This window comes from Anolis carolinensis, chromosome 2, assembly GCF_035594765.1.
Source record: "Anolis carolinensis isolate JA03-04 chromosome 2, rAnoCar3.1.pri, whole genome shotgun sequence".
Taxonomy (NCBI): domain Eukaryota; kingdom Metazoa; phylum Chordata; class Lepidosauria; order Squamata; family Dactyloidae; genus Anolis; species Anolis carolinensis.
The window spans coordinates 109,041,984-109,060,784 of record NC_085842.1 but is presented as its reverse complement, the minus strand read 5'-3'; the positions used below and the strand labels follow the sequence as shown (position 1 = coordinate 109,060,784).

At 39.3% G+C, this 18,801-nt stretch overlaps 1 protein-coding gene and 1 long non-coding RNA gene across 4 annotated transcripts in view; one reads left to right on the top strand and one right to left on the bottom strand.

Annotated features, from left to right (window-relative positions):
* The first annotated feature begins 597 nt into the window (after positions 1-597).
* LOC103277871 (uncharacterized) lies at positions 598-6,044 on the top strand. Of its 2 annotated transcripts, none has more exons than XR_505725.2 (4): positions 598-999; positions 2,512-2,598; positions 5,315-5,365; positions 5,954-6,044. It is a non-coding gene; the product is annotated as an uncharacterized LOC103277871 (long non-coding RNA). The 2 variants fall into 2 exon arrangements; XR_010003857.1 differs by having other exon boundaries at positions 600-999; positions 5,320-5,365.
* rad50 (RAD50 double strand break repair protein) overlaps positions 4,751-18,801 on the bottom strand; it is a 44,753-nt gene continuing 30,702 nt past the window's right edge. For both annotated transcript variants that reach the window (XM_003217387.4, XM_062973891.1), the window contains 4 exons: positions 14,782-14,867; positions 14,150-14,292; positions 10,688-10,821; positions 4,751-8,858 (listed from right to left, as the gene is read on the bottom strand). In XM_003217387.4, coding sequence (XP_003217435.2) covers positions 8,672-8,858; positions 10,688-10,821; positions 14,150-14,292; positions 14,782-14,867 — 550 coding nt within the window. In that variant the 3' untranslated portion in view covers positions 4,751-8,671. The remainder of the gene's footprint in view (positions 8,859-10,687; positions 10,822-14,149; positions 14,293-14,781; positions 14,868-18,801) is intronic.

Below are 18,801 nucleotides of genomic sequence, written 5' to 3'. Positions count from 1 at the left end.
AAATTACATTGTGGTGTTTGCGTGTCCATTGACTTCCATTTGTAACTCTTCTGTGTTTTCCCAAAACATCTTCCTTCTTTTTCTTATTATAGACATTCTTTTCAATATAGGAAGAAGTTTATTATAGGGAAAAGAAGCAATGGCTGTACAATGCATAATTTATTGGTAGCATTAGGAGCAATTAACATACCCCATAAATGTGAACTATCAGTGGTTACATTTGTACTTTCACAGATCTTAAAATTGTATATTTTGTTCTGCTTGGTTTCTTGTATAGATCCTGGTTTCTCATTTTTGCCCACTGTGCTGACACTAGCTCATTGTTCTTCAATGGTTAGAGCGGTGGTGTCAAACTTGTGACCCTCCAAAAGCCCTAGCCAGCTTGTCCAATGGCAGGAGTTCTGGAGGCTGAAGTCCAAAACACCTGGAGGGCCACAAGTTTGACAGTGTCAGGGATAGCGTGGGTGAGGGTTTGCTGCGTGAGGGCTTGGCTGTTGAACTAGAGCCCAGCCAAGAATAGCAACTCCCTCAGCCACACCCAGAAGTAACAACTACTTAGCCAGCTGGTCAAACATAAGAGGTTTCTGTTGAGCAGGCTAAGGAAGGGTTAACTGTGCCTTTCTTTGTGGAACTAAGGAGGAATAAGGCTCAGATGAGGAGATCCCCAGGCTTGCTGCAAAGAAGGCCAGCAATCGGTGTCAGCTGTGAAAGCAGCATTTAATAGTTTGCTGTGTGTTACCTGACCACAACTTCTGTATCCATGCCTGGACTTTGGAATTCATACTGCTCCTGGACTTGGGTAGTGAACACCATCTCATTGCTTGGAATTCTGGTAGTTGACTTTGACTCTGGGCTGGACATTTGGCTTCCCTTCTGCTTGTTCTTTTGGGTTCTGTTTCTTCTGTGGACTAACTGACTTGACCTTGGACTGTTGTACGCTCATGTTGGTGGTTTGAAGTCAAGGCTCATAACAGACACCATTGGGTTAGCGTATTCAAGGTGGGTTGCAGATTGTGAAACAGCTATTCGAAGAGCTGGGATCTGGAGGGGTGTTTTTGGCAGGGGGTGATGGAGGATTGTAAAAGGCAGTGCATGAGCAGTGCCTTCATTGTTCCATACTCAACACTCATGTCTATACTGGCTGCATTATGCTCCAGAATGCCCCCAGGCCAACTGTGTTGGTGGTCACATGTACCAGGCCAAGTCCTCTGTGAGGTCACTGGTCTAAAAGGACTGGGGCCCCATTAACCTCACTGGCCCATCTCTTTGTCCTTGTGTCATTTCTGTTATTCCTCACTAGCCAAGGGCCTCCCTGAAAAAACCTAACTATTATGGGTCCATCTGCTGAGGTCAGAATGGGCCATTAACAGAAGGAAGGATTTGCTTGTGATGGGGTCCTTGGCCCTTCGACAGCTCACTGTGAGGCATTTGCTTGGTTCTTTGCGGATAAAGTTGTTCTTATTCACTCCGAATCATTACTCATAGTTGCTGATCACTTTATCACCCGAAGAAGGGGAGTTTTCTTCCCGAAACAGGGTACTAGAAAACCTGGGCATCCCTGTAGCACCAATACTGCACCCACAACTGAATTTTTTCACTCCTTTTATTTGAGGATTTTCATCCTACTTGGACCTTCACAGCTCTTTTGAATCATGAATGACTTCATTCACTGAAAGTTTTTGTTTTGAGGGCTGTGCTTCATCTTTATTCTGTCCATTCTGCATAGTAGCCACCTGACCAACAGCCAGTTCACTCCCTTTTGGAATATTTTTTCATTGAATTTGGACCCCTGAAGCTTTCATACATTGGGACTGATATCGGACCAAGATAATTTCCATTTGAAAGCAGTTGCTCTTTTTCTATTGTATTTTTCATTGCATTGTATTGAGCTTTGCATTGGGGATAATGGTGTTACTATATGCTATATGGTCATTATAGTTCTCTTGACTGCACAGACTATATTGTGTTTAATGTATTGTCAAAGGCTTTCATGGCCGGGATCACAGGGTTGTTGTATGTCTTTCGGGCTGCGTGGCCATGTTCCAGAAGCATTCTCTCCCGACGTTTCGCCCACATCTATGGCAGGCATCCTCAGAGGTTGTGAGGTATACCTCACGCAGCCCGAAAGACATACAACAACCCTATATTGTGTTTGTTCATTTTGCCCACCCCAATGTGAGCAACAGTATGAAACAATCAATATAAATCATTCCTAAAAAAAGCCAGGTTCAGAAATTAACCAAAATATCAAACCATGGGTTAGATGTAACTAGTTTCCACAAGCATTAAGTATCTGGTGAAATTACAGTTTGGGCTCCAGAGTTTCATTTTACTGGGGAGGTTGTCTTTTTTTGCTTGTTTGAATATTTAAATGGATGTAAGCATTTTGCTTGTTCAAGCATATTCTAGAGATGCTGAGATCCATTCTAGAAAATTCAACCCAAGAAGGGAAGAAAGAACCTGATTAAAACCTGAAGATCTTTCTTTTCCTCCCAAATATTTGAAAACTAGGCTCAGAAATGTGGAACCTTCTATAGCGCTTGCCAGTGTAAGAAAAAGGAGGTTTTCTGAAGCACCCCTCCTTGATTTTGCAGTTGGGTAAGTTCTTTGTCAAGACATTGGATTGTGTTGAGTTATGGTCTGTGGTTGTGATCTGAATGTCTCTCAGAAAGGGAGTGTAGGCTTCAGAAATGTACTCAGGGATTGCAGAACTAATAGAATCCACACTTCTTTTCAAGGCATTGCTATTTAGATCACAACCGCAATCACATATCCAATTACATCATGATTGTACAGCCAAAAGACGGGCAAAATTAAGATTCTCCACCCAATGTGGGAATGCTGTGGGAACAGACTTTTTCTCTCTATAGTGGGCTTCAGCAAACTACTGCATCTCTAGCAGGATTTGTCCAAAAGATGGACTGAATGGTCTGGAGATAGAATATAGAGTTGAAAGAGACCACATGGACCATCTAGTCCAACCCCCTGCCATGCAGGAAAAGCACATTCAAAGTGCCCCTGACAGGTGGCCGTCCTGTTTCTGTTTAAAAGCCTCCAAAGAAGGAGCCTCTAAGAAGATGGCCACCATTCCATCCATGCAGAAGAAAAAAAGTTTGGAAACTAAGGAGCCCCCACAACCTCACTTTGCAAATCGTTTCTTGCTCAGCTTGGGAGACATCTACCCAATGCTATGTCAACAGGACAAGAGGTGACAGCAGAATACATTTCCTATTATTTTCCTTGGCATGTGTATCAAATGATTTGAGATTATCTACCACCAGCATCCAGACATCTACTTGGACAATGAAGGGATGTATGTGTATGTGCCTCCAAGTTGCTTGTTGATTTATTGCAACCCCGTAGAATTTGTAGGGGTTTTTTTTAGGCAGGGAATACTTGGGTGGCTTTGCAGTGTACTGTGCACATAATCTAGTTGTATCTATTTTAACTATAAAAACGAAAACAGAAATTCCATGAGAGGTTTAAAGTGTATTTAATGAGACTCACTTTCCAATATGTATCTACAGAATGGCAGTTTCATCATTAGTGACAGGAAGCTACACCTCATGGGTGAAATATAATTTCTGCTGAGCTAATATCTGAAGCATTTGCATTTCTTGTAGAAACACTAGAAAGCTTTCGGGCTGAGAGATGCATCTGTTGCTTGACCTGAAACTAATCAGTTCTTAAAACTAATCAGAAACTAATCAGTTCTTAAAAGTGCCCCAAACATGCAGTTATCGCCATTTCTTCAAGGACAGTAGAGTGGTAAACACTATTATTAATTTTTATTATAATAATAATAAACATTTATTATTATTTATAACTATAAATTATTATTAATTATAATTTTTATTATTAACAGCTGTTCACAATGTCGAAGTAAGAGTAATTTGCTGTGTTGTTTTCTTGTCCAAGAAACCTTTAATTCTTCAGTACATCTTGTTACTTAGAGGTGTTGTTTTTGGGTTGTATAACTTATTTTTGATCTTTTAAAATGCATTCATAGAGTACTTCCTCTATTGAGGAGTTTTACTTTTTTTTAAAAAAAAAGTGAGGGAAGAGAAAATGGGAAAATGGGCTTCCACTCTCTCATGCGGTGGGAGAGTCAATGGATGATTCCTGTAGAAACGGGCAAAGGAAAACACATGTGATGGAGGTAAGAGTTTTCCAGACCCTTTGGAGGTGAAGCAACATGAAACACAATGCTACACACCACGTTCTCACACCAAGACATTAAAGCAGGCAGCACTGCATTTCTGCCACCCGCAGATTTCTGGGAAATGTAGTTAGGGCCTTTTGAATTCTCAGTTACATAGGTCCTCGCTTTCCCAAACTACATTTCCCTGAATTCTGCAGGTAGCAGAAATGTGGGGCTGCCCACTTTAAAGCCCTTGTGTGATAACATCATTAGTCACCTCATACAAATGGCAGTCCCAGACCATTTCTAATCCACTGGCGCAAGTGCCCAGCCCTGAAACTATGAAAAAGTGCAGCCATGTATGCCAACTGTGGATATGAAAGTCATACTGTTCTGTTTGAACATCTCTGCACAAAATTGAAACGTGAAGAGTGCTCCTAAAGATGTTGTTTTTCCTTCATTCTGCAGTCTCTTGACTTGAGCTCATACTGTTGAGGAATTTGCAAAACCTATTTTAAGTTGATTTAAATGATAGGAGCTTCCCATTCCTAGTCACTTTAGGTTCATGATTCAAACCGCACTTAGAAGTCAAACATACAAAGAACTCACTCAACTGCAAGTGTTTTTATTTAGAAAAGTAACAAAGAAAAGATGAAGATAATAAATCTAAAAGAGATACAACTAAAATTATACAAACATATCAATATAATTGTTAAGTACTTTATAAAACATTGTCAAAAGTAGGTCCTACTGAAGATGGTCACCTGGAATCATGCCCAGTTCAGGAAGGCCTGGGTCTTTCCCAAGAATCTCAGAATCCAGACAGATTCATATGAAGTAATGCGGTCTGTCAAACATCTTGGGCATAAGCCAATAGGACTTTATAGATCACCACAAGCACTTTTAATTGTGTCTGGAAACAGACTGGCAGCCAGCGCAGCAGTCACAAGAAGGGAGCTGTACGATTCATGTCTCAGGTAATGCTTCCTTGCTTTATAGCAGGGCTCTTCTTCCACTTTTCCACTCGGAATCCCTTTCTGACTGAGAAATGTTTATGTGACTTCAGGTATATAGGATTAGGTACATAAAATAGGTATAGAAATCAACATTTGCTGATAATAAATCAGCATTTGCAATGCATGCTAAACATCTTGATTTTCTTTTTTTATGAAGTACAGCTGAAGTATCTTCTGCAGAGTCCACTGTAAACACTGCATAACAGATGTGAGTAAATGCCTAAAACAGTCACTTGGTGATGTTCACAAGCTGTTACATGGCTTGCATTTTCAAGACCTATCCTCTTCTTTTTTGGGACATTGCATGTAGGTATTCAGGCTCACAATAATGGAAGTTAACTTCTTTACTGTGGCTATCAGCTCTGAGATACATCTCTTCACCATAATGCACAAGAGCAAAATAATTCTCTAAAAGAGATATAAGCTAAATATTCATTATCTGAAATGTTTGGAACCAAAAATGCTTTGGATTTCGGGTTGTTTGGATTTCAGGATAGCTGTATTTGCATATAGGACACAATAAGATATTGGAGATGGAACTCAAGTCTAAAAATAACATTCATTTATATTTCATAGATACCTTAAAATATAGGGCAAATGTAGTTTTATACCACATTTGTAACAATATTGTGCATAAAACAAATTTTGTGTACACTGAACTATCAGAAAGCAACGGTGGTCTAATTTCAGCCACCAATGTGGAAAATTTCAGGTTTTCAATTATTTCAGGGTTTGAATTTTGGATAAGAAATACCCAACCTGTAGCCTGCTCTTAAATTCTTCTTTGTTCTCACAGAGATAAGAAGTCAAACAAGGCCTTCTGAAATGCTGCAGCAGATAACAGCGTGTTTCAAAGAATGACTACATAGCCCATCCTTATGTTGGTGGAGCCAACATACTTAAACCATGTTTGTAACTCTACTTGAAGTAGGATATACATTTTATGGACACTCAGTATTTGTGTTAGCCAGTAGCATTAAAATGTTTATAGTGAAAATTATCAAGAGCTGATGAATATTAGGTTCTAGGTCACTCTGCACAGTATCTTTTTAATGGCTTCTTTTATAAAACACTTCCTTCTATTCTTAATTTGGATTTGTACCACAGGAGGTTTTTATGGTTAATCAAATGTCGTGGGTGCTTGCTAATATTAAAATAATATGCGGTATGGAGAAATAAAAAAACAAATATCCCAATATATCTTGTTTATGGCTTTGCCAAGTAACACTGTTTCATAGAATGAAAATGCTAAAATAAATGCTAGAATAGTTTAGTATAGCTACTAGATATTTTGAAATGGTAAAAGGAATAACTGAAGAAGGCAGAAGCAAGCCATTGTTCAAGGAACTGCATTTATGGAGACAATCACTAGACCAAGGAGATAAGTCAAGGTCACAAGATTGACTAATACGTAGTAGATGCCATGAAGGACAGTAGATGGCATGAAGGAGTTTGGAAAGACACAATGGGTTCCCAGATGTATGACATATGCATTTTATTGTATCTATACCACTTACTCTTATGAAAAACATGGGCCTGCAGAGAGGCATGATTAGCATAATGGGACTTGGAACCAGTTTTGATACATCATTGAAATACAGGAAGAGATAAATAACCTACTAGGCTGAAGGACAAAGCTCTAGTGAAGGGATTTATAACAGAATCTCAGAATTTATCTTAAGTTAGTTTTTTTCTAAACCCTGTTCTTCCAACTGTTTTGGACTTCAGCTTCCAGAATTCCTGACTGTTGACCAAGCTGGCTGATGCTTCTAGGAGTTCAAGTCCAGAGCAGCTGAAGGTCCAAAATTTGGGAATGTCTAAAGCAGGGGTCCTCAAATTGTTTAAGTGGAGAGATGATTCATGGTCTCTCAGACTGTTGGGGGGGGGGGGGGGCAGACTATGATGAAATAGTCCAAAATTAGGATTGTTGCTGTTGTGTGCCTTCAAGACGTTTCAGACTTAGGTCAACTTTAAATCTAAAGTTTAGGACAGGGGCAAGGTAAATGACACTGGAGGGCCGTGTCTGGCCCACAGGCCTTAGTTTGGGGACCCCTGGTCTAAAGTTTGGTAAAGAGACTTTATGGACACCCTGTATATATATTGGGCTGGGAATTACACTTAAAAATATACCTGTTCTGACTTACAAATTCAACTGAAGAACAAACTTACAGAACCTTGTATGTAACTTGGGAACTGCCTGTACCTAAGTTTTGTTGTTGGTTTCATAAAGTCTAGAATGATTTGACATAGGCAGGCACATTTAGTAGCATCCCGTTGGAGATGTGTATATAATAACCTTGCTTTATGTGCATCTTTTTTTGGACAATTCATGGTGGCTATTCTCTAGCCCTTTGCACTGTCTCAAACTTCTACACTCAAGCAACTGTTAACCTTGTGAGTCCACTTGCTTCTGGTTTTTACTAGACATTCATGCTTTAACATAATGCAGCCTTTAGGTGAATATGGATGTTGTGAAACTACTCAATTCTGTTTTGTGTACATATAAGGCCACTGATGATGATTAAATCCCAAGCAGACTCTCAGACATAGTATTTTAATTTCTAAGCTGCTTTGTCTTCTGGTTTGTGAGGAATGGCAATGTCTCTCTATATAAAGTGAATAGTCACAATTATCACCATCACCACATGTAGCCTGGACCTGCTTCTGCTCTCATAAAAGAGGGCACCTACTTAGGCTCTTGGCCCAAACACACCCTCAATAAAAAGTACATCATTTGGCTCAGAGGTGACAATTTGGGGACTGCTTGTGTAGCTAACATGTAGCTCGCAAGTCGGCTGAGAGGCGGACAGCAAAGTAACCCCTGATGCTGATCTAAAGTAGCCCACTCCAGATCAACATTGGGCTAACTGCCCTGTCAAGATGTACCCCAGGTGTTTTAGTCATATCCGGTTAACTTCTAAGTTGCCACATTAATCTGTGCTAAGGATATTGTTCTTAAAGGAAACAAGCTTAGCAAATTTCTCCTACTGTTAGAAAACTTGAAAACTGCTATTTTTGAATATTCACAAAGGTTATTCTAAGCCAAATTTTAATGTAGCATATTAGTACAGAAAACATTTTTCTGTGCAGAATATATTTCTTCAAAGTATTGTTTCCTATGCAGAAAATGTCATTAACTGAAGAGTACCTGTATGTAGAATTTGCACAGTTCAGGACTGCAAAACAGCTCTGCACAAAATTAACAAATTGTGCAACAAACAGCTTTGTTGTGCGAGTAGCAGCATTCTCTGCAAAGGAAATATCATTTCTCACTAGTCTAAGATTCTCCTCATTAGGTTTTCCCAAAAGTTGAGACATGCTTTTGGACAATTTTAAAAACATTTTAAGTATTTTTTTCATCACTGTCATGTGTATAATTCAATATTTTCCATTTTAGTAATGCAACTGTTCAGTACTAGTCAAAAGAATACAGCTTATCTAACCAAAGAACAATCTTATTTTTTATCACATAATGCATTAGAGGAGTGCTCAGAAACAAGCTAGTTTACAAATTCTAATGAAGATATGATCCCAAAGAGGTGACATTACATTTCACAATTTCAGAACACTGTTCAAGGTTCTTCTTAATTCTGTAGAACTTTTCCACATATTCAGAACGACTCAAAAGTTCCACAAAATCTTCATCATGTGTAATCACAAGTAGCTGAAAGTTTCGTTGCTGGGATCTACTTTTGATTATCCTGGGGGGGGGGGGGGAAGGAAAAACATTCATTATTATTATATTGATTGATTGTTGAGCTGCTATTCTGCCCTATATCAAAAGATGTCAGGGTCACACACAAATAGAAACAGGTTGAATTCTTTTAAAACAATAATTTGAATAGACTAAAACCACATTAAGGAGTTTAAACATGCTTATAAGGTTAAAACCAGTTTAAACCATTGTTGTGTGAAAGGTTTTAATACAATATATAGCCAAGTTTTTGATTGCCACTTAAATAAAATCAAGATTTGCACTAATCTAGTTTCCAAGGGGAGAGGGCATTCATTTCTCCCTTAGGGACCCACTACTGAGAAGGCCTCTCCCACATTGTGATAAGGTGTGTTGGCCTCACTAGTAGGACACAGAAGAAGACCTCTTTAACATTTACAACATGCAATTAATCAATAGATAACTAGAAATAGACCTCACAACCTCTGAGGATGCCTGCCATAGATGTGGGTAAAATGTCAGGAGGGAATGCTTTTAGAACATGGCCATACAGCCCGGAAACTCACAGCAATCCAAAGGTTGTTATCGTTTATATTTTTCTTTATGCAATACAATAGAACAAAAACAACACCTTCTTTCATAATCCAACTAATTGGGAACGGGGTATGTGTTTGTGTGGGGATAAAAGGGGGAGAAAAGAAAAGGTCTAAATGAGGGAAACAACAAGAAACAGATAGAACCAATTCAGGATTATCTAAATTTTAGAGCAGGTATTTAAGGTATACACAATTCTTGATTTAATCACAACCCAAAATTATTATTCAATGACATCCCTTAACTTGGGAATTATTACACAATGTGGGATCTGCATATGAGCAGTACCTAAAATCTAAAGTGGGCTCCAAGCTTTTTCTCTATCAACACCAGTTACCATTCTGGTGTCCTCACTTTGTAGGGAAAATTGAATCCCAATATAAATAAAACAGGCAACAACTATGGCCAGGCCAAAAAGAGAGGATTACTTAAAGTTTTACAACACAAAAATATTTGATTTAGTACACTAATTTCATGATAGAATTATTGCCTACCTATGTATCTATGCATTTGAAGATAGTGTATCTGTTTAGTGAAAAGTATGCCCTTGTATCCGCGGTATAAGCAGTCTTATTTATCCATAGCCAACAAATTATTATATCCTCTCTGGGCATTTTCTAGAGCCTTCTCTGTGATGCTACAGTATTTTTGGGGTAGACGTCCCTCATTTCAATAGGGTTCACTATTATTCCCCGCTTGGAATATCCATGTCAGATCAGAGAATGTATCCCCTGCGCATACAGCGTTTGTACTATACTTCATTATTCCATTTCCTAATTTCAGGGGGAATGCCCATTATGATGTTGCAAAAATAGCTGTTGGTTAAAAGATCTACTGGAATAAGATTATCAAGTAGGACAGGTGCAAAAACCATGACAATTTTGACTCTCCCCCCACCCAAGGGCAAGATGGGGAAACTGGTCTGAGGAGAGATCAAGGGAAAGGGCAGGATTGATTAGAGTAGTGAATAGAAGCACTCCACACTGCAACTTTCTCTTCACATGTGCTACCAGTAGACAATATTAATTTGATCTCTATTTCAGAAGTACTGGTTATTGTGCATAACACATCCAATACTGTGTAACAAGATGAAGGCTCAAGATTTCCAGTTATGTTTTTATTCAATATGTTGGGAAAGTCACTGAAGTGTATTATAGAGGGCTTCCTTGGGATTGGGTAGACTGCTGGCCAACAGACAGCTTACTAGCAGAGCCACACAGAAATTTTCCTTCTCAGTTTTCAGTAAAATTTGCAGATACTTACTCAACCAAAGCATGTGCAAGAGATTCAATATTCTCCCTGTCAAGGTTGGTGGTGGGCTCATCAAGGGCCAGAATGCCACAGTTGAGACAAAAAGATTCTGCTAGAGCAAGGCGGATAATGAGGGAAGCGAGGACCTAAAATCAAAAATAAGAGATAATAAATTAAAACACAAATGTTTTCAAGTAAACTGTGATTGGCAACACTAGCCAGCTGTAACCCTTCAGGCTAAACACGCGGCTTAACTGACTGAGTGACTGATTTTATACTTCCCTTCCTCACAAGTCAAAGAAATGGATTCCAATACATTTTCTGCCTCTCAGTGATGGATGAAATACCTATTATTTACACATGAAAGAGTATTTAGCCATGTGAGTCTTCAACAGGAATCTACAGTGATGTAATCAGATACATGGTTACAATCCAGTAAAACCCAAGTCTAGGTGTATGAAGAAATGCCACAATTTTGTTTAGTCTAATTGACAAAGATGTATTTTTTTTCTTTCACAAAGGCCATGCCTCAATTGCAGTGGCCATAAGACAGTATATTAGGATTGATAGTTTTCCAAGTGATTTTCCATACATTAGCATCTTGTTCTGGTTGGAGAACCTTGAAAAACAAAGCAAGTTGGATACATTCAGAAACATATCCACCCTTATCCTACAATTTCATAGCATAACTTAAATTCCACTGAGTTAAATTCCACTTAAAATCTGGTATTCCACTGGGTCCACTACATTCGTTTTGGTTAAAGTGCAGTTTTTGAGTCTTTTAAACATTGAGGACAGCATTTTTTCCAACGTATCAGGAAGAGGTGAGGAAATTGATTTTTCTCAAAACTCCTGATGTTTTGCCAAATTTCTAATGAAGTAGCACATGTTGCTCTCAGGTTAGGATCATCTAATTTGTGGGAGGAGAAATTGGGGGAGGAGTCAAAATAACCTTTTTTGGGCAATTTCCTTTAGTTCCCCAAGCAGGAAGGTTTGGTTGTATGCTACCTCATAATGCTTCTACTTTGCAAAAAAATAAAATTGCCTTTTAGGGTACTTTTATTCCTTCCTTCCATGATTTGTCTGTGTCGGGAGCGCCAGTGCTGCTCCCGTTCCAAATGGGTTTCCCTCCCATCCCTTTTCTTTCTCTCACTCCCTGCTCTTGGGAATTGTGGGAGTTGAAGTACCAAAAAGCACCGAGAGGGATGGTGGGCAGGGCCAAATATCTGCAGTGTGGAAACCTCTTCATTGAAAAATACGCAAGACAACTGAGTGCGCTAAACAGTGTGATTGTAAGGTAGGGAAAAACTCAATTTTATTACGAAATGGAGTTAGACTGAACTCTCTTCTTCTGAACACTTCCCAGCATAATCTGATGAAGTCCCTAGAAACACAATTCAAGCCCTTTCCTGATTTTGGATTGGCACATTTACTTCAGACGCATGACCTTGCCACCATGATTCTATTTTGGAATTGGCTGCTCAAGCAAATTTCCCCCCTTAAAATTAAGGCACCCTGAATAAAAAATACATGTTTTATCAAGTTTCCAGATCACAAAAAGAATGCTATTTGTGTTACATCTAATGTAAACAAAATCTTTCTTCAGCTGTGTCCACAGCAAGTAATGTGGCACAGGTCCCTGTAAGAGGTGAGCAGTAATTCATCTACCAAGCCCAGGATTCATAGTGACTCATGACTGTTTTTCTGGATTTAAACCTGAGTAAAAACAGATGGTTATGGGAATCGTAGTTTATTCTCCCAGTAGGTATTATCCAAGTATGGTAAGTGGGTATATATATCTTCTGAGCTAACAGTAATTGAAAAAAATAACTTGAATATAGCCTTTAATCTGAGTTTCTGAATTAAAACAGAATCAAGCCTTGGTTCGGATCTGTGTACCGACACATATACCCTCTGCCCTGACTTTTACACTCTCTTACTCTCCCTTGCACAACAGGAGCCCCATTTCCTGCTTTTTGTTAAAGGATGTTCTTCACACAGATGAGCTTTTTATTGGCTGCCCTAAGATTGTGGAATGACCTACCAGAACAGATTCAATAGCTAAATGAGCAATTGGAATTTAAAAATGAATTAAAAACCTATCTCTTCTGGCAGGTCTGCCCAGTCAATTTTAAACTATGAATTTAAATGTACATTTTATTAGTATGATTTTTGAAGTGTTTTAATCTGAGGTCTATATCCTGTAATATATGTGTTTTAATGGTCATGTTTTTATCTACCAATTTTAATTATGTTGTATCCCACTTTGGGCCTTAAAGAGTAAGCATGCCATAAATGTTACTTCAAAAATTTCTTGTTTGGACCAAACCAGGAAATAGTGTTGACAGCTCTGGAAGAAGCCAATGTATAAAGATATGGTTTAGGACTGGCTTCGTATCTTCATATCTTGATTTGTTACAAAACTTAGATACTCAGCTCATGAATTAACTAGAGACTTCCTGTTTGTATCTGGCCTCACACAACACATGAGGATGAACTTCATCTGCATAAGGCTGAAATGTGATCATTGAATACAGCTACTTCATCAAGGTTGTTTTAAATACTCCTTAAAAAGGGTTTGCCGTGTACCTCTGATATATCATATCCATCAACAAGTGCTCACAGAAAATCATGTGGATTGTTACTCTGTTCTTTCCTATTCCACGGAAGCAGATTACTTCATTTTCCTCCATACTCAGACCATTTCACTACTACCACTGGGAACAATTGTAGGCACTGCTCAGACATGTATGTGTATATGTATACATATATGTGTTGATTCTAGGAGGGGAGAGGGGGGAAGCAATAATATCACTGTATTGCATTTGATCTTGATCAAAACACAATTTCAGAAATACAACTGTAAACATTATTCAGATAGATTGCTAGATAGACAGATAAAAATGGATGGATAGTGTTGGCCCTTCCTACCCACAGTTTTATATACAGTATACCATTGCATATAATGATAATTCAGCATTCATGAATTTGGTATCCATAGGGGTCCTGAAGCCAAATTCCAGTGGACACCAAGGGGCCATTGTATGCAGATAGATATTCTTCACAATTAAGACCTGAAATGCCAATAAAATAAAAACAAAACTACCACCACTGCAGTATATATTTTAATTGTCCAGAAACACCTCTAACAAGTCTTAGCCATTTCAGAGGATCTTGTTTTGCTTTGCCAAAATTGGGTAGAAAATCACACCATTGAATTTTCGTGGAAAATTGAAGAAAGGAGGAAAATTGTTTTAAAGTGTTTCCTAGTCTGACATCAAACTCCAGCATCAAATGACCAAAAAAATTACATGAGCCCTTTCTATGTGTTATAAGGGCTTTCTATCTATATTTAGTGGGGTGATTTGATACTAAATTCTGGAGCTGTGGAGGAAGGGAGGTCAAAATTGGTCTTGCACATGTCTATCCTACATAATTAATGAATTGGTACCAAAACAAAGCTTTGTTACATACCTTTTGGCCTGCACTGCATCTGCCCCTCATGTCTAAAGCAGTGTCTCCTTTTATCATTACTACTCTGTAATTGTAGCTCCTCCTCTTGTCAGAAGCAGAAACATTCTCATCTGCATCAGATCGAATTTCAATGTATTCAATATCTACAGGAAAGAAAAATACAGTTGCATACGTTTAGTTGCCAAAATGGCAGCTTGCTAACCTTAAAACAATCTGAACACAATATATCATTTCATCCTTCTTTATCCTAGACCCAAACTTCCTTTCTTGAGTGATTGGCCAATAAAACTATGCTACCCATGAGTTTCCAGATAAACATATATATTGTGATAAAAATTGGAGAATTTCTTTTTACAAAACTACATTTGGATGTACAGTACATATAATTTATTTGCTCCTAGACAACAGGATGAGAAAAGAGCTAAGGAAGGCATAACCACAGGAAACCTGATCCTTCTTTGCTTCTCTAAAATTCCACAAAGTATTGTCCAGATATTCTCTAGAACAAATAGACCATACAGATCTTGGGCTGAGACTCTTAGAAAACAGAAACAACTATAAGAATACTTTCTCAGAATTTCACCCGCACCACGGAGAGATCACACACACACACACAAGAAGTTGGGGAATACCTTGTCCTCTGTAGGTACTCCGCCACAGATCACGAATTGTTTTGTTGATTTCTTCCATTTTCATGCTGTGAAATGTCATTATTGCTCTATGGGAATTAAAAAGCCTGAGTCCATGATTCTGCATTTTTTTCTGTAAGTTATCTTGAGCCATTACAGAGAAGAATTGTACAAGGAATACAATACATATGCTATAGTCCCATGATTTCCAAAGTCTAGTCTTCCAGGTAGTTTGAACTTCAACTCCTAGAAGCCTCCATTGCCTTGGCCAATGAATAGGAATTCTGGGAGTTGAAGTCCAAAACTCCAGGAAGATCGAAATTTGGGAAACACTGCTATAGTCCAACAGAGTTGAGTGTGCCCAAAGACTACTGATTTAAAGGGTTGCAAGTGTTTTTCATACTTCACTGGCCTGGGCCCTATAGCCATTTAGCTAGATTGCTTTGTAGAACAGACCAAACCATAGACACAAAAACCAAACCAAATGAACAAGATAATAACAGTCTTTTTCATTAACAACATTTGGTTAAACATGTCAGAAGCATTATCCTTAAACAATAAAATAGAAATTACACCAGAAATACTGGAGTATTTTAAAGGAATTAAATTAAGAGTATAAACTATAAAATGTAAAAGAACATGTATGAGTACTAAAGCATAACTATAAATATAACAAGTTTTAAAAACTTATTTGGTGCAGGCAATACGCCAAGTTTTATACTTTATAAAATCAGAAACACAGAATTTAATTTCATACTGGAAATGCAGATTTAGATGCGCTTACAGAGAAGGGGAACATCATATAGGAGGGTAACTAGCTGATGCCAAGCTGCATGCCCAGGCCCCTGATTTCTCTAATCTACAGAGTCAGGTACAGCCCCACCCTGCAGTGAGTGCTTAGTTTAGGTGATTCTGCCCCATTTCTATCTTCTCCCACAGGGAAAACAATGGGACAGGTAAAACAGACAACTGCTGTGAGCCCCTGACACATGCATGGCCGGCTTCTCAATCCTAACTCAGGGTAGCCTGGGAATGGAGGTGGTAATGCCTTCCTTCACGAATCCAAGTTTACCCCTTTCCTGCTGCAGTTCAATGTTCATATGGACCATTATGTTTAAGAGGTGAATCCTGTTCCCACGAAAACAGAATCCAAGCCTAATAAACCTTATTTGTGATGTATGCTGTCTTGTAAAGCCAGATGCTTTGTCATAACATTTCAGCATGGGATTTCATCACTGTATGTGTTGTAGTTGCGCCAAGGGGCAGTTCTGATACTACTGGTAAAATTGCTAGGAGGAGGAAAAGGGATAATGTTGAGTAGGTGTTTGATGAGGAACAGCAAGTAAAGCGGATTCGGGAAATACTTATGGCTCCTACTGATGAGGAGACGTTTGAAGGCTTCTCTAGTGAGGACTCAATGGAGGAAGATGATGGGTTAACAGAAAGTAGAGGAACTAAGAGGTCAACTCGGGAGCAAAGAGATAAGGAAAGGGAAAGAAAGAAGATTCGTGATATACTTACTGCTCCCACGGAAGATGAAACGTTTGAAGGTTTTTCTGGGGATGATGGGTCTGAGAGTGGGATGGAAGAAGCTGCAGGTTGGACTCAAGTAAATGTGTGTGCAGCACCAGTTTCTGAGGATGCATCGGGAGACGGGCATGCTACTGGTACACCAGAGACATGGGGAGATCTAAGTCTTGAACAAAGATGGAGTGATTGGAGGGCTGGTGGGCGAGGTTCACATATGAGATCAAGATCAGCTGTGGATAATGATGACAGGGCGGAGGCCTCATCATCATCAGACTCCGAAGTGTAAGTTAAAAGTGGAATTGAAAGTGAAGGTCCCTTGCAAAAGGCAAGGTGTTGTTTTTGGGACATTGCTTTGTCACTGCCTGTTCTCCTTGGGTCCTGGCTGTACAGCTTCGTGTTCTGAATCCGAATTGATTCCTGCTTTGGCGTTCCTGACTTGGCATTTCTGGCTTGGCGTTCCTGGCTCCTGAATCCAGTTTGGCTCCTGACGACAGCGTTCGTTCCTGCTTTGGCGTCCCTGGCTTGGCGTTCTTGGCTCCTGAATCCAGTTTGGCTCCTGACGACAGCATTCGTTCCTGCTTTGGTGTTCCTGGCTTGGCGTTCCTGACTCCTGAATCCAGTTTGGCTCCTGACGACAGCGTTTTGCTCCTGGCTTGGCGATTCCAACTTGGCGTTTCTGGTTTGGCGTTTCTGGCTTCCACTGGCTTCTGAATCCGGTCTGCTTCCTTACGATGACAGTGTTTGCTCCCAGCTTGGCGTTTCTGGCTCCCCTTTGGCTTCTGAATCCGGTCTGCTTCCTTACGACAACAGTGTTTGCTCCCGGCTTGGCGTTTCTGACTCCCCTTTGGCTTTTCAATTTGGCTTGGCTTTTGACAATGGTATCGTTTGCACTCATTACTTAAGAGCGTTTGGCGCTTCCCTGACTCTCTGTGCCACAGCATAGCGTGGCGCTTGTTTCAGTGAACGTTTTGGTTACTTTTGAACCGGATTATCAAGCTAGATAATCCGGGTTATCTTTCTGTTCCTGTTTTGTGCCTTTTCTTGAAGCAAAGATGTTTACTTTTGGTGGAAACACTGAAGTTAAGTGTTTCTGAGTTCAATTTATCATTTAATAAACATTTGCTAACTTTACTTATTGTGTGTGGCTCTTTAAGAGGTGTCTGTATCGTGACAGTATGTGTAACATACAAATCGTAGTCCAAGAAAATCTTTGAATTTATGTACATCACAAATTACAGTAACACAAATCCAGAACTTTAATGTTTTGACTGCTATTAAAAAGTCAATAATGAGATTCTTGAAAGGGGAGCTTCAATTAGTTTTTAACACCTTAATGAGACTGCGTACACATATTGCCAGAAAACATCTGGACCCTTGGAGCTTCCTCTGGACGCTGCATCTGTTGCAGTGATACCGTAGGTAAAAATGGCAGAGATAACAAAATATGGTAACTTTGCATGGAACACCTTTAGTCTCCACTATACCAAGAAATATTGCTTTGTACTGTCGAAGTCTTTCATGGCTGGAATCACTGGGGTGTTGTGTGGTTTCCGGCTGTATGGCCATGTTCTAGCAGCATTTGACATTTTGCCTGCATCTGTGGCTGGTGTCTTCAGAGGATCTCTAAAGATGCCTGGAAACCACACAACACCCCAAATATTGCTTTCATTATCCTTATTAGTTATATTTAGTCATAGCTTCCGCTATAATAAAGATTTACAAAGCAGCTCTCCATCAGATAATATCAAACATCCTTAATGTTGAGTCATGGTTATTTCTGCTGGTGAACAGAGATACATACTTAGGTGCATCAGATAAGAGCAGAGAAAGGATATGAAGAGAAAAAGAGGCCGCTGTTATCATAGTTGGAAAAAAGAAACCCTGAGGCAACAAAATATGCTTTCTTTGAGAAAGGAAAATAAAAAAGAGACTAATGTAACATTTCCTTGCAACATAACAGTTACCTCTTTCCATGCTGACTGTTTTTGGAATCTACTGTATATACACATGTCTAGAATTTTAGTCAAAAAACTGACCCCCAAGAACTTATCTATGTTACTACTTAGCAAAACAAGAGCCACCCCCTTCTCTGTGGACAGAGACAGGTGGTGACAGGTGGGAACTTAGTCCATTCTGGGAGAACTTAAAAGAAGCATCAACCTTTTCTACTCTTTCTAATTGCAGCTGTTGTAGTACAGCCTGAGGCTGACGGGTTCACTGATAGTTTAGAGAATTGTGGGATTTCCTGTGAGATTTCCTGGGGCACAAAATGAGGAAGATTCAAGTGAGAGAAATGATAGTTCTCTCTAGGAAAAACGTGACTCAGGATGTGCAAGGCCTCAAGGTCAGTTAGAGGAGCCAGAAATTACAACATTAGATAAGGAGTTGGGCGAAGAGCTAAGTGATATATATGGAAGGCTCCCAAGGAAAACCACCTGGAGCTACAGAGGTTAACAAAAGGATTTGTTTACAGATTAGAGCAGAAAATAGGCA